General features: G+C 40.0%; 1 protein-coding gene across 5 annotated transcripts in view; it reads right to left on the reverse strand.

Annotated features, from left to right (window-relative positions):
- Positions 1 to 23,768, reverse strand: part of TTC17 (tetratricopeptide repeat domain 17) — a 118,543-nt gene extending 94,775 nt beyond the window's left edge. For all 5 annotated transcript variants that reach the window (XM_058527119.1, XM_058527118.1, XM_058527120.1 and 2 more), the window contains exons 1-2: positions 23,609 to 23,768; positions 3,634 to 3,723 (exon numbers count right to left, since the gene is read on the reverse strand). In XM_058527119.1, the coding sequence (XP_058383102.1) occupies positions 3,634 to 3,723; positions 23,609 to 23,767 (249 nt within the window). In that variant the 5' untranslated portion in view covers position 23,768. The remainder of the gene's footprint in view (positions 1 to 3,633; positions 3,724 to 23,608) is intronic.
- Positions 23,769 to 24,340: the final 572 nt, after the last annotated feature.

Raw genomic sequence — 24,340 nt, forward strand, 5'->3', positions numbered from 1 at the left:
TACCACCATTATCACATGTAAAAAATAATAATTTTTTAATATCAAATATCCAGTCTGTGTTCAAATTCCCAGTTGTTTCCTCCCACTTTTTAAAATAGTTCGTTTGAATCAAAATCCAATGAGGTCCACACACACTGCAGTTGGGTGATTTGTCTCTTAACGTCTCTTCTAATCTACTGGTTACCCCTCTAGTTTCTTTTTTTTTTTTTAAATCCTTGTAATTTATTTATTAAAGAAATTGGGTCATTTGTCCTGTAGACTTTGCCACTCTACAGAATTTTGCTGACTGCATCGCCTAGGTCCATTTAACATGTTCCTCTGTCCTCTGTCCTTCCTGCTTACTGACAGCGGGATCCAGGAGCCTTAACTTCTTTGTGTCATGGACTTCTTTGGCAGTCTGTTGAAGCTTATAGACCCCTTTCTCAGAATAATCTTTTAAATACATAAAATAAAATATATAGAATGACAAAGGAAATCAATTATACTGAAAACAAATTATATTGGAAAACAAATTATATTGTGGTTTGATTAGATTCATATCTCCTTTGACAAGACTACTTGAAAGGTGGCAATATTCTTAAATTTTTAATATGTTTGCCCATAAATTTTCCCACGATTTTAACTTATTCAGTTACTTTTACTTTCTCCTGAATATGACAGAAGAGTCTAATGTGCTTTAATCACTAAACACGCCCCAACCCAACTACATATTGGTAATTTTGTCTAGTTTTACCCCTTAAAACACACAAAATGAACAATTAAATAAACTTACCAACTTTTTCATCAGTGTTTTTATTCACCATTATACATCCTATGCACTTCCACTGGGTTTACTTTTCTTCTTGCAGCAGATCTTTAATTGTTTTTTAAGTGAGAGTCTGTGGTTAGTAAACTCTGTCTTTGTACATCAGAACACATCTTTGCTTTGCCCTCACTCTTGAGTGATGGTTTAAAAGAATAAAAAATTCTAGTTTGATTGATTTTCGCTTAGCCCTTTGAGGCTATTCCTCCATTGTCTTCTGGTATCTAAGAAGTCCACCTAGTTGTCACTACCTTGTAGATGAATTGTATTATCTACTCTCATGGCTTTAAGTCTATATGTCAGTGAATAACACATTTGTATCTCCAGCTTGAGCCCTTTACACCAGAGTTCACACTTGAAGGACCAACTCCCTACTCGATGTCCCACTTGGATGTCTGATAGGAATCTCAAACTTAACATACCAAAGCTGAACTCCTCCTCAATCCATGACCTCCTTCAGTCTTCTCTACCTCAGTAAACGTCAACTCCATCCTTTCAATCATTTGGGTCAAAAACCCTGGAGTCATCCTTCACCCTTCTCCATCTCTGTCTGTCTGTCTCTTCCCAAACACTCCACGATCATCTCCTGTGTCTAGTAGTTTCGTGGTTGCTTCCAGGTTCTATCCAGTTCCCAAATCCAGAATCAGATCTTACAATTTTGGTTTGGAGTTGCTACTCCGAAGTGATATTCTGCTCTGAAATGATATTCAGGAAACTGAAGATGCAATTATTATTATTTTTTTTGGTGAGGAAGATCAGCCCTGAGCTAACACCTGTTGCCAAACTTCCTATTTTTGCTGAGGAAGACTGTCCCTGAGCTAACATCCATGCCAATCTTCCTCTATTTTATATATGGGCCGCCCGCCACAGCATGGCTTGACGGCCACCAAAGCAGAGTGCGCAAACCCAACCACTACACCATTGGGCTGGCCCCTGAAGATGCAATTATTGAATGATTGGATGGTTCAGTTCCTGTTTTGCTCATCAGGTTTTATTTTGTCTCCCTGCCTCTTTTGCCCCACTGAGACCCTTTTCATGAACAGGATGCACCATCCCAGTCTTCAGGCAGTAAGCCTGGTTCTCCTCCTTTATCTTGCATGGAATATTGTCAGTCCCCTTTACAGAGCCGAACTACCAGACACCATAGCCTGCTCCTGGCTTAGAGAGCAGCAGGTTTGTAGCTTTAGCTACATTCCCGACTTAGTGTTTCTGTTCCATTTCTGGGCCATGGAGATGTTTATGTCACTTTTAGGCCTGGCTACATTTTATTTTGATGTCTATTTTGTATTTTATTTGTCATTGCTGTGTATATGAAGCAGAAGAGATGTACTAAATATAAACTCATTACACCACCTTAACCAAAAATTGATGGAGTCATTCTTTTTCATTTGCATTTTCACTGACTCGGTGAATGGCATTTTTCCCCTACATACACTCTAATTTAAGTCTCCTTATCTTTATATTAATTATACTGCCTCCTAAAAAGAGAGACAGCAATAAACATATAAAATGTGTCTATGAATCGGAAAATAAAAACTATTTTCTGCACCATTTCATCTTTCTGAACACTGTGTTTAAATAGAAACAGATCAAGCTTCCAAACATGAAGCCCTATAAACATACCTATTGTCTTATTCCTAGTATTCATAAAAATCAACATTTCAAAATTTATAAGGGATAAAACTGGTAGGAACAAGGTGAGACACTTGAAAAAATTGTGAAGTGTTCAAGTTTTATAAATATTCTAAAAATACTACTACCTACGCAGAGTTGGTTAACATGTGCTAAAAGCTCTTCCTTCTTAATTCCCAGAAATTAAAAAAAATATACAATTATAACTATTTCTGTTGACAGGTGTGCCAGTTTGAATTTATGTAAGTGAACTTTGGAATTTTTACATAACCAGAAAATAAATGGCTACCTGGTTTAACAGGTACGCTGGCTTTTAAGCTAAGAGATGGGGCTTTTGCCTCTGGTTCTGCCATAATTTCCTTCGTGAAATCAGGCAATTAACTGTCTTTGGATCTAATTGTTTCCTTGCCTCTAAAATGAAGATGATCTTTAAGATTCCTTCTAGCTCTCAAAGACTCTGATTCTACTCTTATCACCCTTATTATTCCCGATAATTTTCTAAATCCCATTTTGCAAATTGGGTTACTTTTTCTATAACTTATCGCTCCCTTACAATTTGGATTCAGTTTACACTGTAACATTAAAGCAGAGAGTTGAGGGGGAAAAAAATCCCTAGTTTTTAAAATAATTAATACTGTTTGCTATATTTCTATACGCAAAATCAGTTTATGGAAAGCAATGATAGAAACAAAAAGGTCAGATTTTATTAGCATTAATAAATAGCAAATTTTCAAGGTGCAAAGTGATTAACACTTTCTACCTCAATAATAAGAACACAGACTAGCAAGATCCTAGTTTTTACTACTTGGGAATTAACAAAATTACATTTTTATAGGGTATTTTAAAAACCATTCTTCCTTTTCATATTTTACCCAAACTCTTTTCCAAGAATCCTCAGAGAGTATTCCTCTTCATACTTGATGGAAAAACTTATAGATGGAAACTCTGTTCAAGGACATATTGAGTCAAGAATCAGGCATAAAATTCAGGCTTGAGTAGTCTGTTTCTCTTACTATGGTGCAAATGTCACTCTAATTAGATTTTTTTTTTAAAAAAACATCATCTAAAAGTAGTATATTCCTATAAAAGTCAGAAGAATCAGGCTTAAGAAATAATATGCTTTAATTTTTCTTTGAACACAACAGCTCCTGTGAAATGTAACAAGTTTCAGCTGCACATCCCATGCCCAGTTGCCTCACCTCCAATTCTTTGAGGTAGTTCACTGTTGTTTCTTGTCTCATTAATATGACTAAGTCATGGGGATGCTTCAAGTTCATTGGTGAATCCACCTGCAAGCAAGCAAGCAATAAATAAAGCTCAGAATCCATTAACATTTGTTTGGATTAATAAAGTTTCCTTTAATATGCTTTATTAAATGTTCAGTCACCATTATAATCAGTGTTAGGTGCTCAGTAAAGCTCAAGGGGTATTTCAAAAGTGATCACGTGTAAACTTCAGCAAAGAGAATGACAGGTGCAATAGCTGTCCCTGAACCCAACTAGAAAGAGCAAGCTCTTTAAGTAAATATTCTGACTTGACCAGTCACATAAGAAATATTCAAGAAGAGAAGTATTTGGCAACAAATGATCAAGTAAATTCCTTAAAAGATATTTCACACCTGTAATAATTAGAAAAGATTGTCTTGTCTTGATGGCACATTCCATATCTGAACAGGTTTGGAGGCAATAAAAGGATATTTTAAAAGCACCTATTTTTGAAGGCTACCAGTAGAAGCCATAAATCAAAGATAATATAAAATAATCTTGAGATTTATTATTTACAACTCATGTTCTCTGGATCATAAACAGCGACCACGTTGTTGAAGATGTAGGAAAAATGAACCCTCATATGCTGGTAGCAGGCTTATAAATCTGTTCTTATTGTTTGGAGGGTCATTTGACAGCATACATCAAAATGTTAAAAGTGCATACCCTTTGACCTAACAATATAAATTCTAGGAAACTGTTCTATAGACATTCCTAAACAAGCAGGCAAAGATATATATACAACAATGCTCACTACAACACTATTAGCTGCAAAAAAAAATTAGAAACAACTTAAGTCCATCAATAAGGGAATTGGGAAATCCATCATTCAACGGAATGTGATACAGAAAAACCAGATGTACTATCATGGAAAGATGTTCACAAAGTATAGTTAACTAAAAATAACAAAGAATAATAAGTATACTATGACATTTTTTGTTTAAGAAATTACACGTATATATTTTTATAGATATAGACGTACACAAAACTGTATATTCACAAAAGTAAGTCGGTGTACAGCGGTTTCTTTTGGGACATGGGATTAGGAGGAGAGGAACATTCACGTCTTTTACTTTATATACTAGTATATATTTTTCATTGTTTATAATAGCTAAATACATTTATAATAAGGAAAAAACAATTAATACACACACACACAGGGTTTTGAATTTCAGAAAAATCTAAGACAGTGGCCTTGGTACCTAAGGGATGAGATGAAGTTCCTGCGATCCCACAGTGTCAGACTGTCAAATTATATACCAGTCCTTCAGGACGTTCCCGTTTGAGAAGAAACTACCTTTCTGTAACTTCTAAGAAGCTGACATCAGCTCAACTAACTGATTTCAGAGCTAGCTTGTTAAGTGCAGAAGGCTGCCTTGCTTAGACCCTGGTGAATATGAGTCTATTAAAAAAAAAACAAACTACTTTAAAAAGAGGGAATAAGAACAACATGAAATAAAGCTGGATAGCTGCTTTAATAATATGCACTAGAACAACTAAACAATGTGGGGTGACTACAGGTAAAACTCATCGCCCTTGCTTATTCTACCATCTCAGAGATGCCAGAGGAAAAAGAGATGCTAGTCCAGAGTAACCTCCACTCACACTTTCATCGCAATTATCTAACTACTGACATAATTATCATCTCCCATGGTCTTGCTTTTAAGACGAGATCCTTCATAGTTGCCCCCGGCCTTCCCACTATATTGGAATTTACATTAAAACTGGACTCTGAATTTAAAAGGCACTAAAATATAACAGCAAGGCGTGTACTTGACCACCTGAGCTGTAAATCTCCTCTATCAATCAGTCAAACCTAGCAAAGGCCTACAAGCAAAATGCTGGGTTTATTTCAATAAGAGGTGGAAAATTTTGCTTCTCTTTTCATGGTATCTGAACATATTCCCAACAGTCATAATTGGGTAGGGCAGGGAAAGCTAGTATAATGGATGGAATATGGACTGATTTAACGCCAACGCCCATCAATCTTTTTTACAACAATGTGATATATTATAGCACACCAAAATTTTTACAGGAGAAAATGTAAAAGCTACAGCCAGTGCTCCGAGTACAAAAGAGCTTGACATAAGGAGGCCAAAGAAAGTCTGCTTACTTTGCAACTTTGTCCAGACCTCAAGAGGCAGCTATTTAGTACATGACTCTCTACGTATTTTCAAACAAGGGCTTAGCAAAATATTGGGGGAGGGGGAAGGAATGTGGGAGTATGATACTCCTATTCCAAAATACCTCATCAGTCTGATTACTTGACATTTGGAGAACTGCAAGAGGAATAAAAGGAGACAGATGAAGATTTATAGTAGAGAAATATTTAAAAGTATAATCTGAGTTTTAGATTAAAAAGATATTAGACAATCAGGGCTTTATCATATTTTGATAGCATGGGTTGGCCAACATTCAGTTGTAAGGGAGTACTTTTTATTTCCTTGAAGCTTTTGGTTCAACCAAGATACAGCAGCTTGAGGAGGTATAAAGATACAACTATTAGCAGAAGGAAGGAAAGGCGTCCATTGACAGCTGTGTTTCTCTTTTTGACGTGGCAGCAAATGGCATGGATCTTTGCCAGATAAGCGCTGGTTGCAGAAGATTTAGAGCCTGACATATATTTTTATTGAGGTAGCTTCAAGGTCTTACATTTTAAGGCTTTATAATAATTATCTTTGGCAAATGCCAATCAGCTTGAATTTCTTTCCTTTCAAATACCTCTCCTCCTTCAGAAAATTATGAAAGAGGGTAAGTTTGACAACTTTATAAATACTACAACATCCATTCAACCAATAAGAGTTTATTATGCTTTTATGAACCAGGCCCTTATGAGTCAATATATCTGGAGCCTAGGTATTCCTATTTTATACACAACATGAAAAGGAATGGTAATATGCCTTCAAAATCTTTTGCATTTTAGAAGAGGCTGCTATAAACCCAGAAACAAAAAATAAGAGGAATTAGAGAGAGGTAGGTTAAAAAGGACGCTAATACATACACAAGATCTCAAAGCACTTGATGACTTTTTCACAAGGGACAAACAACCCTATACACTTCCATCACTGCACAGCACAATAAATGATGCTTCTAATGATCTGAATCATTAAGAAAAAGTGGAATTATTTTCAATTTTCTCTACTTAAGAAGGTGAGGAAGTACGAAATATATTTTAGAGCAAAATTTATACTGCAGGGAAAAACTGATCAAGTATTTGGAAACTAGCTAGATGGAATTCTATTACCTGGAATGATTCGTTCTCTAAGAGTTCCAGGTCCACAAAGTTTCATTGTTACTGTTGCAATTTATTTTAATTAAAAAAATGACAAACCATGTAAGGCAATTTAATTTTATTTTCCTGTGAATACATCATATAAGTACACGTATCCAATTATATTTAACAGCAGTAAATATCTTATTCATATCAAGTACATTTTCAAATATTTCATTTGCTGCTGTCTCTAATCAAGATATCGTTAATATCTCCATCTCTAATGCTGAGCCCTATCTCTGTGAATTCAGTAGTAAATTCACATGGTAACAGATGGAAATGTCACTATGTAAGGGTAATTACTTCACTGCCAAATTAGATAAAGAGTGAACATTTTAAACTTAAAATAACCAATGTAAGGGTATAAACATTTTTGAGTTCTACAAAAACAAGTTTGTGTCAAACATTTTCCAATTGTCCTTTATGATAGGAAATTGAACATTTCTGTTTTAACATGAATTCCAGCACTTACTCTTCACAAATGCTGGACATTTTTACCTATTATTTTCTAAAAAATGGTATTCAAATGAGTACATGAAAGCCACACGAATGGGGAACTCACTCTTCTCTCAACAGCAGTTTGAAACTGATGAATGAAATCTTATATTAAGCCATACTCATTTTTTAAAATTTCCCCTCAAGTTAGAAACTGGGGATGGAATATTTTAAATCTTTCATTCAGAATTTTAGATTATTTAAATATTGAGACAATATGATGGAAAACATAAATCTTCAAAGCAACCATGATTTCACCTCTACCTTAAATGCTCCCACTTAGTGGGTATTTACAGTTTTTGCTATCCAGGATCTGCAATCCCCTTCTTGTGGCAAAAGCACCTGCCTTGTTTGACATGGGAAGCCCCGATCAGTGGATTCCTTTCCCTTGGTCATGGTGATTATCTCCAAGATGTGACATTAAGCTAGTGGTCAGTTGGTACTAAAGAGACTCTAATCCAGAACTTTCGTTTGAGCTACTGGGGACTAGCCATCTTGTACGCACAGGGGGCCTGAGAATGAGCTTAAAGAAGCAGAGAAACAAGACAGAGAAAAACCTATCCTGGTTATACACTGTTTGAGCCCTGGATCAAATTGTATCCATAGCACTTTGAATTTGTCCCAACATTCCAACGAAAGTTTTCAATACAGAAAGTCTTGATGCTATTTCTTCAGGCCCTCTGCCTACTTTTCTTCAGGTGCTCTGCCTAGGCTATCTTCTTATCCTTGTTGATCTTTTAAGAGCCACTGTGCCTTTGCACATGCTCATTCCACTACTTGAAATGCATTTCTAACCCTATGCTTTTGGTGAAGACCAAATAACTTGGCTCAAATGGCATTTCTTTTATGAGGCCATCCTTCTCGTGAGCTCCCATAGTACTATACACACACTTCTTTTTTGTGTGTGTGTGTGAGGAAGATCAGCCCTGAGCTGACATCCATGCTAATCCTCCTCTTTTTGCTGAGGAAGACGGGCTCTGAGCTAACATCTATTGCCAATCCTCCTCCTTTTTCTCCCTAAAGCCCCAGTAGATAGTTGTATGTCATAGTTGCACATCCTTCTAGTTGCTGTATGTGGGACGCGGCCTCAGCATGGCCGGAGAAGTGGTGCGTTGGTGTGCGCCTGAGATCCAAACCCCAGGCTGCCAGCAGCGGAGGGCGTGCACTTAACCGCTAAGCCCCGGGACCGGCCCTACACACTTCTTTAATAGTATTTACTACACTGTTTAATTATTGCATGTCTAGCTCTCCCCCCAATTATTTTTGTATTCCTCTTTCTACGCTCTGTACTTAATCTTCTTTCAGGTATGTGTTTGGCACTTAATACACTGTTGATTGCTTGATGAAGGTGTCTGATGTTACATTTGTTGATACTTCCTCTCCCTCTCCTCCGGCATCACCATTCACTGATGACTATCTGGAAAGGAGATAAAGTGGCTAAGCCACCAGGCAACAGGAAACAATCAGTCCTCGACAGATCTATGACTAGAAGTGTGACCTTAAGCAAATCACCTTCCATGCCTGGGCTTCCATTTCCTCATCTATAAACTGAGGGCACCCAACCTAATGATTTCTCAAGTTCCTTACCATTCTCAAATCCTACCTCTATAAAAGATTTAACACTATCATAAAAGTATTACATTTTAACCAGCCTAAGCTACACCACTGAAGTAATCTGATATTCAAATGAATGAAATTATCATTCTTTCCATTTGTCCATATGAATTTGTACTTGCTCTAGGCAGGGAGCATTTCCAAAGCTGCAGTTAAAAGTTTCTTTACTGTAAATATGTCAAATTAAACCAAGGCTCCAATTAGCAGGGCCTATTTATTTCTGAGCAGTTAAACTGCTCATTTTATCATAGGCAAACTTAGCCCTCTCTGTCCTCATGCAACTTAATTCTAACAAATTTCAACTTAAAAAAATCTTTTTTCTGATTATAACATATAAATATATATGTTACTGTAAAAACAAACACAATATAGACAATATAAAGAAGAAAATTAAAATTATTTGAAATCTCACCTTCAGAGATATCTGCTGTTACACACATATATATCATGTCAGGATAACTTCTATGCACATCTATGTGTGTATATATATATATATAGATAGATATGTAGATAAATATTTTTACAGAAATGGGACCGTAATATATCTACTATATTGGATCCTTCCCTTCTTCCACTCTTCCCTAAATTTTATTAGACTTCTTTCCCAGTAAATATAGATCTACGTCATCATATTTAGTGGTTAATATTATATTAAAGGTATTTACCTAGGTCCCTACTAACTAAAATTTGGGTTTTTAATTATTCTTTCTTTTAAACAATATTGTCATGAATATCCTTACAGTTAAATTTTTTGGATAGCTGTCTAATTATTTCCTTCCTAGAAAGAGAATTGCTAGGTTAAAGGGACTGCACTTTTAAATTTATATCTTTTGCTAGCTTTTCTCCAGAATAGTTGAATCAACTTAAATTCCTAACCACAGTCATTGGGTGAGTACATTTTAATCTCTTTGTTGGCCACATGCACTTCTTCTTTTGTGCACTTATGAAAAAATCTCACTGCCTCTCTTTAAATCCATCTGCGAGTTTATACATCATATTTTACGAATGGTGGTTTCTAGTTGGTGGAATTCTAGGTAATTAGTCTCTTCTTCTTTGTGTTTTCCGACTATTTCTACAGTGAACACACATGGCTTAAATTTATAAAATATTTCTTTTTTTCAAGTGTTACCTACAGGTCATCTTGTTAAAATGAAACTTGAGAGTGCTTTGCAACATGTTGTATTGCATTTAAAAAAAAACTAACTGTAATGTCAGGTATAAGCTCAGGTCTGAGGAGCAATCTTGTAAAATTCCTCCCACAGATGTGAGGCCAGGCAAAACACTCAAAAAGACACATCTTTTGTATTTTCTTCTTGCTTATCTTTCTGCCCTCAGATTTCCAGCCTTATCTCAAATCTAATTCACTGCCATTTTCAAATGATTGTCCAAGGAAACCTCCCCTTTGTGACCCCCGTCAGGCTAACACAGTGGCGTGCAGGATGAGTTTTAGAGGGATAGAGTGAGGGAGGCAGAAGAGCCTGTTGACCCACTTTGCAGGCAACTCGCTCATCAAGATTCAAGTCCACCCATCATGGACTCGCACCTTCTTCCAGATCTAGAGAAGTGCGAATTCACAAAATACCAGTCTAGCCTCGCCTCTTGAGAAGAACTTACACAGGCTCCTGACAATGATCATAACTGTCAAAACCTTAGTATGTAATATAAACAGATCTTTTACCAGAAGCATTTAATTGCACGAAATCAATAAAACACTATTATTATGAACTGTCAGGATTTGGAAATATTTTTGTTAAAGATGACTTTTTTTGCTGTTACAGTACTTGTATGTATTTTAATGAGAAATTAAAAACCAGTCTCAATTTTGTAGGATATCAAGTTATCAAAACTACAAGCAAACTTTAAATAAACAAAAATATTGAATCCTGACCATCACATGAATTTTTATGGCCTTATATTCCTATCTTCTAAAGTTTAACCCTCAATTAGATTTTACCTTCTCATTTTCACAGTTCTCAGAAGACACAACAGTAAATGCTCAAACTCACATAAAATAATCTAGGTATTTGAAGTATATTATACAGCTATAATCTAGATTTGAACATGTATAGTGTTGCAGCCAATTTTATTACAACATTCACGATAAACAATCACCATTTTCCTAATACGTTAGTAACCATTTTCAACATGAACAACAAATGAACAACTTCTTATAAAAGTGCTAGCAGTCTACATTTCCTGATTTATGTCACCAGGAAATACACAAATAACATAATGAATAAAGTAGACAATATACAACTTTACAAGGAAAGAAAATGCAATGCTGGATCAGGACACAGGGGTAATGGATATTGCTCGTTCGTATACTTATGAAATTCTTGTAAACATATACAGAAACAAGGCAGCTGTACACTTAGAGCTGTTTTACATGTAACTCAAAAGTGACTCTCATTCCAGCAGCAAATATTTATTGAACGCAGAACAACTCCCCAAGAAAGATGTCCATGTCCTAATCCCCAGAACCTGTGACTATATTAGGTTACATAACAAAGGGAATTAAGACAGCTGATGGAGTTAAGGTTGCTAATCAGATTACTTGAATTAAGATAGAGAGTCTAACCTGGATTATCCAGGTGGGCTCAATGTAATCACAAGGGTCCTTTAAAGTGGAATAGGGAGGTCAAAGAGAGAGCTGTGACTAAGGAATAATGGTCAGAGAGATGCAATGTGATAGGCAGCCCTGCTGTCCCTTTAATTTTTAGCCCCGTGACATACGGGTTGGACTCGTAACCAACAGAACTGTAAGATAATAAATTTGTCTTGTTTTAAGCCACTAAGTTTGCAGTAAGTTTTTACAGCAGCAAAAGAAAACTAAAACAAGCACCCAATAAGTACCAAACATAATGCCAGGCATTATGATGATAAATAAAATAGGTGTGAGCTTGAAAATTCTTAGTCATGGAGCGCTATGAACTGAACTGTGTCTCTCTCCAAAATTTGTATGTTGAAGCCCTAACCTGAAAAGTGATGATAATTGGAGATTGGGCCTTTGGGAGGTAATTCGGTTTAAATGAGGTCATGAAGTGGGGCCCTCATGATGAGATGAGTGCCCTTAAAAAGGAGGCACCAGTGAGCTTGCTTTCTCTTTTTCTATGTCATGCGAGGACACAGCAAGATGCAGCTGTCTGCAAGCCAGAAAGAGAGACCTCACTAGACCCCACAGTGCTGGCACTCTGTTCTTGGACTTCTAGCCTCCAGAACTGAGAGAAAATAAACTTTGGTTGTTTAAGTCACCTAGTTTACGGCATTTTGTTTTGGCAACCCAAGCTACGCCAGATTTGTCAGTCAAATGTTGGAAAAGGGACACTAAAGTCAGTGCCAGAAATCGAACCTCAGTAACTTTATCATTAGTCAGGTCATGGCAAACTCAACAGCCAGGAAATTACTCTGCTATTTCATGCTGGAAATTGCTACTCTAAAAGAGCCAAATGAATAAAGTTCAACTTGATTACTCATCAAAACATTGGTGGTATCAACTGCGGGGGGAAAAGAAATCAGCATGACTAATTTCTTTGACTGCAGTCCCAACAAGAATGAAATAAGCATTAATGACGAAGGTTTAATTTTTCTGTGAAGATAACAAAACCAAAGTGAAGGCTCTTTTTCGTTCATACTTCTACTGATGGCAGTTTAGCTAAGGGCAAGGGATGGAATAAGTGGTCTTTCACTAGAACTGGACTACGAACAAAGGTTTTACATATCCCAAACACTGTCAGTCACTTTCAAACACTCCTGATGCAGCCCGTTAGGACAATTTGGCAATATCTGAGAAAATTAAATACAACGCGCATTTTTAGAACCAGGAAATTCCATTACAAAGAATTCATCTTACAGATATACTCAACATACTCACAGAAGCATATAAATACCTTCACTCAATGCAACATTGTTTATAGCAGTAAAAACCTGGAAACAATTCAAATGTCTGTCACTAGGGAACTGGGTAAACAAATTACAAAATACTATGCAGTCTTAAGGGAGAAGAGGGTAGCTTTTTTTTTTTTTTTTTTTTGTGAGGAGATCAGCCCTGAGCTAACATCCGCCAATCCTCCTCTTTTTTTGCTGAGGAAGACGGCCCTGGGCTAACATCGGTGCCTATCTTCCTCCACTTTATATGGGACGCCGCCACAGCATGGCTTGCCAAGCAGTACTTCGGTGCGCGCCCGGGATCCGAACCAGCGAACCCCGGGCCGCCGCAGCGGAGCGCGCGCACCCAACCGCTTGCGCCACCGGGCCGGCCCCGAGGGTAGCTTTTTATTTCTGACATGGACAGACGTCTAAATCTTACTAAGTGAATAAAAGCTAGTCGTGACACAAAATTTTTCCAGTTGTGTGTTTAAAAGGGAATCTACATATGTGTTTGCAAACGCACAGAAACTTTTTGGAAGAATACACAAATAATCCTCTGTGATTGCTTCCAGGAAGAATGACTGTGGGTAGTTATGAAACTTTCGCTTTTCATTTTACATGCTAAGTAGCTTGAAAAAATTTTTTTTCAACAATGATCATGTATTTTATAGTCTTCAATTCAACTATAAAATTGAAAAGATTTTAAAAAGAAAAATTTGAACTTTGATGAGTATTTGTTTTACAAATAAAACTACAGAAATATTTTTCTTTACATTAGTAGCAATGTTTAGCACTGCAGAAAAGAGAACAGAGTTTCCAATCAGATCTGAGTTTGAGTTCCCACTCTGCCACTCCCTATCTGCATGGCCTTGGGCAAGGAGTTTAACCACACTCAGCCTGAATTTCTTTAGTTAATAGAGAGAAGATCGATACCCATATCTTAGTGGGTCTGTATGAGATAAAATCAGATAAGGAATAAGAAAACACTTGGTAAAGTGTTCAGTGAAACACAGAAATTAAATCGTTTTTATTACAATAAATGTTACCTGTTGACATCCTAAATTATAGAGTCACTTCCACATACGATTGTATAACACCAAATTTTATGAAGGCAGGGCCTGTAGCTCCCTCACAGCTGTATTCTCAGTACCCAACACAGAAAGCATTCAAATATGTGTTGTGCCAAGTGTAGTAACAGGCACAAATAAAGCACTCAGCAATCCCGGCTCAAATAAAAACGTTCCTGACTCCGTCTGACCACTTTTGGCATGTACTACTCTCTTGAGTTTTCCTAAAGATTAATTACCCATCTCAACTCCCCACCAAGAAATTAGACTGAAGGTGGAAAGGACCGACCACGGGGCAGAGCAGGTGGGAATGGGGGTCCCTCTTGCCAGTGATCTGATTTTAATTGAAATAACTGTCTCAGAGGGAAAGTGAAGACTGAAGTAAGAGACTAGTAAAGAGTACATAAATTAGTTCTTTTCAAAAGTTAGACTCATGAAGTAGTCACTACTAACTAAACATATATGGGAGGCACAAAATGAACTGTCCAGTGTGAATTCCTAATAGTATGTCTTGAAAGCAAATATATACTTTGGCTTATATAAAATTGTCATGACCTTATAGATTTTTAATAGATGTGTTTTTTTCGGTACATGTTTACATTAAAGAAATTTCTTAATAGTGACCTACTTAAATTTATATAATATTCAATTAATTTAAATAATGCCACAATCTCAAATACGAGTTCTCTGAGCATATCATAAAAGGTATGTTGGAGAGGTAAGGTATCCAAACAGCCAAAAGGAAAGTAGATTATCTGAGGCACTGTTTTACAACTCTGGTTCAAAGCTACCACGTTCTTAGAAACGTCTTAGGTTGTCTAGACCTTTTATTGGTAACAGGGAGAATGAATGAATTGGCTTGTCCCCTTTAAAGTAAATGCACCTCCCTCCTTCAGACTACTAAAATGGCGGCCCTTCAGTCTGCTGATAGGATATGCAAGAGCTATTACCGGAGTAAATACTGCTTGCACACACAGACATGCACGGACTCTTTCTCACTTATTCAATATTTTCTGAGTACACATCATGTTTAGGCACTAGGGTTACTTCACTGAACAAAACAAGGTTGTTGCCTTCATAGAGCTTATGTTCTCATAGAAAGACAGCCAATAAAGTATATATTACAATAGAGTCCTAGTAATAAGTGCTACGAAGAAAACTTGAGTAAGAAGATGGAGTGATGGAAGGAGATGCTGTTTTAGACAGCGTGGTCAGAAAATGGGTGACATGTGAACAGAGACCTGAAAGAGGAGAGAGGATGAGCCATGATGATGTCTGCCGAAGAGCGGTTCAAGCAGAGGAAGGAGGGAGAACAAAGGTCTTGGTGAACCAAGAACAAAAGACCTTGGTGCTCTGAAGAACATCCTAAAGGCCAGCAACGCTGAAGCACAGGACACAAGAAGGAAAGTGGTATCTGGGGCTGAGAGGTGGCCAGGGGCCGGGTCCCAGATCTTGCAGGGCCTTACAGGCCGGGGTGAAAACTCCAGGTTTGATTCTTTAAGTGTGATGGGAAGCCACCTGATGCTCTTTTCTTCCCTGCCTGCACAACCCCTAAGGGAGTGACATGACCAGACATATGGTTTTTCAAAGATCAGTTCGGCTGCTCTGGGGAGAACAGACTCTATGTGGCAAAAGTGGAAGCAAGGAGACCAGTTTGGAGGCTACCGCACAGGTTCGGGAGAGAGAGAAAGAGAGTCTGGACTAGGGGCGGTAGAAGAAGAGGTGGAAAGACAAGCCTGATTCAGGATACAATTTGGAAGTATAGTTGACAGGTTACTGATAGACTGGGCATGAGATGTGAGAGAAGGAAGAGTCAAGGAAGACACTAAGATTTTGGACCTGAGCAACTTAGTAACAGGTGTGGTGTGGTGGGAAATCAAGAGTTCAGGTCAGGACAGGATGTTGATGTATTTGTCACGTCTAAGTGGACATGTTGAGTAGGCAGTTGGCTATACGAGTTTGGAGTTCAGGGAGAAACTGCAGATATGATTTGGGAGTCCTCAGAATATATATGGTATCTCATGCCATGAGACTGCATGAGATCATCTGGCGAGCGCAAGTAGAGAGGGAAGCAACAGGGCACCCCAGTACTTAAGACTCATGAAGAAAAGAGGAACTCAGCAGAAGAGAATAAGTCATGGCCAGGGATTCAGAAGAAACCAGGAGTGTACGTCCTGGAAGCCAGGTAAGAAAACAGTTCAATAAGGGATGAGGACAAATGCTGGGCTGCTAAGAGATTAAGTAAAATGACTGAGAACTGAGCACTGTATTTGGCAACATGGAAGGCCTGGGTATACTGACAAGAGCTGTGGGGATGAAGGACTGATGGGAGTGGGATTAAAAGAGACCTAAACGAAGAGAGGGAGGACAGTCTGTGAGCACAATTCTTTTGCGGCGTCTGGCTACAGAACTGCCACTCCTCAGCGGAATTCCCCTTGCTTTTACCACTGTGGAGTTGACTGAGCTGAGACGGAGGTGAGATGCAGCTCACCTGGCTCCCTGCATTTTGGAGTGCAAAGCTGTTCTAATTTTTGACCTGACCTGCTGGCAAGCCCTCTTCCTCCTCACCATCAGATTGCCTTCTGTTCTTTTCCACCAGAGCTGCTTCTGAACCGCAGAACTGCTGCACCTCACACGGATCCTAATCCCTCCTCAACAGGCAGCTGCCATTTCCATCTACCTCGCCTCTGCCCTTTCCAATGCTTTTTTCTGCCTTTCTTGCTTACCATTTTTTCTTGTCTCTTGTTGCTTCTCCATACTTTTTGCTGTCTGAGCAATAAAGTTGACCTTTTAGATACATCAGTGACCAAGAGGATGACTTCCCTTGCACACACAACCTGACCACAGTAGATAGGCAAGAGCAATCTCTGAAATGATGGCTCTTCTCACCTGTGTACTGCACCTTTTTTGAAGGCCTAAGGTTGGAGTCATTGACGAGTTACTTAGAGCTTTAAAGATCTCCCAGGAGTCTGAGGCTTCCTTTAGGCTTGTCTCCAGATGATATCACATTAGTGAGTATTGTAAGGCTTCATTCAGACAACGGTAAATTCCTAAAAGGCAGGAAGCACTTCTCATACTTCCTTATATCATCCATTCAACGGATAGTATTGTAGCCTATGTGATTAAGCAGTGTGAGAGACCTGGAGTTGCAGAGAAGATGGATACAGCCACTGCCTCCATGGAGCATGTAGTGGTCTACCAGGGTATTTACAAAAGTAAACAGACGCAACATGGTATGGTAAATGCTTTCATAAGGGAATACAAGACGCTCTGAAAGCACATGGAAAGAACAGCTTATTCAAATTTGGGCGTGATAGAAGCTCCCCTGAGAAAGTGATGCTTAAATTGTGAAGAGAATGAGTGAGCCAGATTGGGATGTTTCAGAGGAAGAATACGTGCAAAGGCGCAGAAGCAAGTGAGAACAGAGCTAATCTGGGGACACTGACAAAAGTTAAGTATGGCTAAGTGTGTACGTGTGTATATTCTGGGGTGAAGGTGGGGCACTCAAGGATGAGCAGAGATAAGGCTGGAGAGAAGGAAGGGCCAGATCATAAGACATGTTAAAGAATTTGGACCATACCTGGGATCTGTACCAAACTGTTAAAGGTAGTTTTCCTCAGGGAGTGAGAAAGGGTACAGGTGGGAGGACTTCACTTTATTACTTTAAATACTCCCATAATGGGAGACATTTGCTTTTACAATGCCATGCATTCCTTTTGTAACTCAAATTTTTATTAAGCAAGAACAAAGAAGCTGTTAAAAGATTACTCTAATTGCACTGTGGAGAGAATGGATTGGAAGCAGGACAAGACTAGAAGCAGGGAGAGCAGTTAGGAAGCTGTGGCAGCAATCAGATGGCCTGACTTAGAGTAATGGTAGTGGCTATGGGAAGAAGATATAATTAGAAAGTGAAATTGAAAGATGATGGTAAGGGGTAAGGAAGAGGAAGACAACTAGATTTCTGACATGGGCAAATGGGTGGGTGGTGAGTGGTGGTGTCTTTCATTAAATAAGGGAAAATAGGGCATGATACAGGGATAGCGTAAGATGCGTTCAGATTTGGTGTTACTAAGCTTGAAGTACCCAGAGAATTAAAAAAACTAAAAGTTAATGCAATTAGCTTTTAATGGAATTAAAAGTTAATATAGAGAATGGAATGGAATTAAAAGTTAACATAGAGGTCTTGAATCTATAACTCTGAAGAAAAAAATCTGAGTTATAGAAAGAAATGTGGATATTCTCAGCATATATGTGGTAATAAGCGCTGAGAAAAGATGAGATTGCTCAGGTACGTGGAGAGTGTAACATGAGAAGGCTGGAACAGAAGCTCGAGGAAGAGCAATATCTAAAGCTGAATTTCTCAGAATGATCTGTGACCCATCTGCATCACAGTCTCCTGAGAAATTTGATAAAAATGTAGAATCCTTGGCTCCACCACTAACCTAATGAAACAGACACTCTGAGCGGCCTGGCAATCTGTATTTTGAGCAAGCACTCCAGATTATTTTTATGCAAAGTCAAGTCTGAGAACTGCTGATCTAGCAGATAAGTGGAAGAAGAGCCAAAAAAATAAAAAATAAAAAAATAAGAAGGCGTTCACCTTAAGGAAAAATGAGAATTTCTTGTCACAGTAGACATGGAAAAAAGCAGATCCATCGAAGCAAAGTGGGTTAGCACAAAGTAAACACTCAATAAATATTTGTTCAATAAGTAGTTGGGAAAAGTATTTAAAGTTATAATTTATCTCTGTATATTTCCAAACTCCTATTACTACTCTACAGTATAAAACAAAGTTAATACCTGGGTAATTTATAAGAAGAAAAATAATACTGGGATATATCTAAAAAAATGGATGGAATAAGAATTACTTGAATGCCAACGCCTAGGACAAATTCCAAAGGTTCAGCAGGTGCCTAACAAGTTAGTGAATAACCATCACGAGCTTTTAGGTCCAAGTAAATCCCGGAAGTGTACTAACACAGACATAGTGCTCTATGACAAAAAGATGGGTTTAGTTTTGAAAAGGACTGAAATAAACTTGTCAGCACAGTACCATATGGATGCTGTCTCCCAGATTAACAAAATTACTTAACATCAGACCCAAATTAAACCACTTCTTCACTTATAAGCTAGTAAAGACCAACAGATAAAGATTTAGCCTGTTTGTCCCACTAAATCTTAGAGTTCTTCCTCAGGTCATAGTCGCTGAAATAGTCACTTATCAAACAGTTCTTTGCAAGGTTGCTAGGCTTCAGAGCATCAGTTTTGTCAGAAACTTCATGTGTTCGAGCAGTTAAAAGGATCTGGACTCTCAAGATATTTGCTTGATATGAGGCAAAATGACTAAGCAACTCTCAAATTAATTCGCACCTATTTGAGACGCTCCCCTGCTCACCCGCCCCCAATTTGAAGTTACCACGAAACAATCTGCAGGGGTTAAGCAAATTAGAAAAGAGAAGACATTTACTTCTTTATTTCCATTTTTGCTTTTATTTTTCTTTCTATTCTTTCATTTGTAGGTGTTAGGAGAGGGCATACAAGCACTTCAAACTTACTGAGTACAAAGTGCTCACTTGAATGCTACTGCAGATAAATACATTTTTACTTCTTGTTACCACTAAATGCCACTCATCAGTTGCACAACTTTGGGCAGCTTTCTCTGAGTTGTACCATATATTCTTTTTTTTTTTTTTAATTCCCCCCCCCCCCAAAGCCCCAGTAGATAGTTGTATGTCATAGCTGCACATCCTTCTAGTTGCTGTATGTGGGACACGGCCTCAGCATGGCCGGAGAAGCGGTGCGTCAGTGCGCGCCCGGGATCCGAACCCGGGCCGCCAGCAGCGGAGCGCGCGCGCTTAACCGCTAAGCCACGGGGCCGGCCTGTACCATATATTCTTTAAGAATTTTTCCCAAATCTAAAATGCTACAGGACTAAGGCTGGAGGAGAGGGAAACAGTAGCCAAGAAAATAAATGTTATAATGTTATAAGAGAGTTGATAAAGATGATACTCTATTTACTTAAATATTTAGACCTCTACTTATGAAGAAAGAGAATATGCAGAGGCAATGAACCCAGCGCTAGAAGTACAACTTCTTGACTCAGTAAGTCTACAAGTAACAAACTGGTAACATTTCAAGAGTTCATCTGTTAGCTGGTAATTGAGAACATGGAGCATAAATTTTTCCATAGAAACGATGTGATACATAGTGGTTAGGCTCTAAGGCTAATTCACAAGTGTATTTAACCTTCAATGCAAGTGAAATGCTAGACATATTCAACAAAAATAGAAAATAGATGTTGCCACAGCAGTAATTAAACAAAAAGAATACCAAAATGAAACAAAAAAACATTTATCGTGAAGCCTATTTTTCACAATGAAGTCAACCAAAAGATCCATTGGCTTGATTACACTGATGATCCTCTTAGTAACTAGATTACAACAGCCCACTCCTCAAGTCCATGGACTCTAAGTCAAGGACCCTTAGCCTAAACAAAGCGAGAGGGTCTTACTAGTTTCAGGTACAGGGTCACCAGGGGTTCAGAAGCATGCCAAAGCCCAAAGCTGGGAGAACAGCACAGAGCTGGAGAGAAGAAGGAGAGGAGAGGCCTTTGCCTAGAATGTCCCCTGACCGCAGTGGGAAATGAACTTAGTGACAGGAGCATTCTCTTCACAGCCCAGCTCCAGGATTCCCTGGACAACACTCCTGGGAGGTCAGTGGCAGCTCGGTAAACACGAGACTAAAAACATGGGAAGTACGCTCCCTCGCTGGAGCAGGGACTGTGGAAAGGAACAATTCCCTGAGCTGCCAGGCCAAGCAGTGGACGCCTGCTACTGCCAGGAGCAGCCCCAGCTTTGACTGTGAGGCGGCTGCCTGGACGAATGGCCACTTCTTTGCTCTCACTGAAGCCCCATTTCAACTCCCCTGCAGATCTAGGGCTTCCAACGCAGGTTCACCAGTCTGCAGTCTGTAACCTGTGAATGCTTATCTTTATCATCTGCTAAAGCTTGAAATAGAAAACCCAAACGAATGTTCTCTTCTCCTGGGAGGGACTGCTTACTGTACTTAAAACTTTAACTATAATGATTGAAAATGTTCCAATTTAAGTCTGTACTTTGGGGAATTCAGATTTTTAACTCATAAGTCCTTCTCCACGTTCACTATGAAAAACAACGACCTATTATATCTAATTTGGACAGGTTTAAATATCAGGCGAAGAGTTTCAAAAGGTATTTGCCGCTCTCGTTTTCTAAGATCTGCTATTTCAGTTTGCCTTCAGCGCTTTTCCCTGATATTAGGCAACTTTAAAACTGAATTCATACTTCTGCTCTCACTCAGATATTACAACCAAAAACCAGTAGCAAGTATTTGGTATGTAAGGTAGGACACAGTACATATACTAAGCTTTTCATTAATTATGTTCCTGAACGTATGAATAGATCTGCATTATACCCAAATCCATGCACTAAAGGGATCTTTCAATTCGTTAGTAAGTATATCCAAATGTGATAATTAATTACAATCTAAATTGAGGTTTGGATTCTGCCTGCATTCAAATTATTGCCAGCAAGGGCAGGATGGGTAACGCACGCAGAGCTATCAGAGTGGAACTCAGTGACCACGGTATCCAACTCTCTTACTTTATCTATATGTGCTACTTTTTCCTCAGATTAAATCGAACGTCCCTTCCCTAGCCTCTTATTGTTACACTGTAGGCACCAACTTTATTTCTTGTGGTATAAAATTTTGTGGTTGCCTGAACTTAACACTGTAAATGTTATGTAGCAAAGTATTGGAAAATTCACTGAAAAAGATCATTTAAAAAGGCATGTAGTAAAGAAATCTTGCTTTCCTGACTTTAAGCCTACCTACCTACCGCAGGGGTGACTTGGCAGATACAGAAAATTCTTCAGATTTCTCCCTTTTGGGGGCAAGCTACCAGTAACCTCTACCTTTCCCCACTAAAACATATGTAGCCAATGTGCAAAAAGTAGGAATCTGTTAAAAAACAAAACCCAAATCAGATTCTACTTGCCCATTGCAATGTTCAGTATATAATACATTTCTACCAGCTTTCAGTTTTCAGATGGGTTACTGTCTCAGCTGAGCAGCAGGACACCAAAAAGGGAAGGAGAAGTCAATGTCACAGAGTATAAATAGCTGTAGCCGAAAACAATATTGTAGAAGAGCCAATAGGAGAGGGGCTCCCCAAATTGCAGCAGGAGTGACTTAATTCCACCTCTCCCTTCATGAGGGCCTCAGGGAAAATCATCAAAAGGGTGGAAGCAATCATAACTCACATAAGATTTCCAATTTTTTGTTAAACAGATGAACTTGTGGTGTTTTCTAGGGTTTCTGAAACACACATAGTATCTTAAACCTCAGCTAGTATGGCCATGAAAAAGAAATTTTTTCTAATGTAAGTCAGGTATAGAGAAAATGCCACCCCGTAGGAAATCAGTCTCTTCTTAGATATACTAAACACCACTCCCCAATACCAATGCTGATTTCTAAATTGTTTAACTCACTCATCACATTGGAGATAAAATTTGCCAGCACATGGCAAAATTAAATGAGAACCTCACTCTATACAAAAGAAAACCTTGCATTGTGTTCCTATCACCATTCAGTACATACAGCCCAAAAAGTCCAGTAATTTCACACGACAACGTTAATACATTTGAGGTCCGTGGGTTAAACGGCATGGGGCACACCCTTCACTTTCTAAACGTTTGCTGGACTTTTCAGGATTGCTCTTAAGCGTTGGAAGTCATTAAGTTTACCAAGATTCTGTAGCAGAACACACACACACACTCTTTAGGCATCAGCAGCATTCACAAGATGCAGGCAATCATAAAGTTACGTAAGAAAAACAGTCTCTCCACGGAAGAATTAGTTCAGGCATACAAGAATCCAGGCAATCGCACCTCCTCCTTGTGGGGCTGGGTCACAGGAACGAGGTAAAGAAACAGTGCAAAGTACACTGGGAAACGAACGAGGGCAGTTACAGCCCAAAAGATGCAGGCAACGCCACCAAAAGCATCTTCGAGCACTCCCTCGCAAGGAGAGTGTGTGTTGTGTCACGCGCCCCTGGCGACGTGGGTAACGGTACCAGCTGAGACCACCACCGCCTGACACGGAGTCCAGCATGTGCGAGAGGGGGCGGGGGGAAGCAGCATGCAAGGACCCACTGCCTAGGGCGCCGAAGCTGTCACCGCGCTGGAGCCGCGCAGCCCGGGCGCTGCCACCTGCTTTCCCCTTCCCGGGGAGGGCTGGCGACGCGTGGGCCCGACAGGCAGCCGGGGCAGGGATCATGAGTCTGTGGTTTTACAGCGCGAGCCCGAGCAAGCGCCCCCAGGGCCCGACCCCCGCAGCCGGGCGCCCCTCCCCACGCGGCGCGCGGCCCCGGGTGGAAGCCTGAGAACTGGCAGGCGGCCGAGCCCAGGGTCCGGACACCAGTGGGCAGGGGAGCGCCGGGACCGCGGGACGGGAGGCTGGGGGCGGGGCCGCGCGGAGCCCAACAGCCGGGGGCCGCGCCGAGGAGTCCCCCGGGGCGAGGGCGGGCGCGGGCGGAGGGGGACGCCCTGGCCGCTACCTGCTGCTGGATCTTCCCGTCCTCCGTGACGACCCAGTGCGTGGTGGCGAAGGCCCCGCGAGCCGCCACGCTCAGCAAGGCAGAGAGGCTGAGGAGCCAGCCTGGGCCGGAGCGAGGCGGCAGCTCGCACCGGCCACGGACCCCTACTGCCGCCGCCATCTTGCCCCCCCGGCCGGGCCGCTCACACCGGAAGCGGAAGCCGGCCGCCGCCGCCCGCCATCTTGGGGAGGTCGGCGTGCGGGAGGCGGAGCCGAGGGCGCTGTCCGCTGGCGCGCGGCTGCCTCAGCCTCGCTCTGGGCGGCCCGGCGCGGCCTCGGGCGGTCGCCCCGCCAGCTCCCGGTCGGAGCCCGCTTCTTCGTGATTGCTCGCCTGTGCGCCATACGATCTCGGAGCGTGGGAACCGCAGGGGGAGGAAAGGCGTGCTCTGGGTGGAGCCTACGCCGCAATGAGAGAAGGACTCGGAGTGCTTATGTATTTTAACAAAACCTTGGTTTTCATTTTTATTTCTGGTTGTGTAAAATAGTTGGGAAATAAAAGGAATGCTTTCGAAACACCTAAGGGAAGAGACGAGTCCTTTTATTCTTAAAGTCTCAGCAGTGGAAGCTTCAGAATTGGGAGGGTTGTTAGTCTGGGGCCGCGCTGTCCAGTGGAAATATAAGAACCAGGAGCCACATGTGTAACTTTCAAAAATAAATAGAATGAAATAACTAACACACTTTCTTTAACCCATTA

This window comes from Diceros bicornis, chromosome 31 (assembly GCF_020826845.1).
Source record: "Diceros bicornis minor isolate mBicDic1 chromosome 31, mDicBic1.mat.cur, whole genome shotgun sequence".
NCBI classification, from domain to species: Eukaryota; Metazoa; Chordata; class Mammalia; order Perissodactyla; family Rhinocerotidae; genus Diceros; species Diceros bicornis.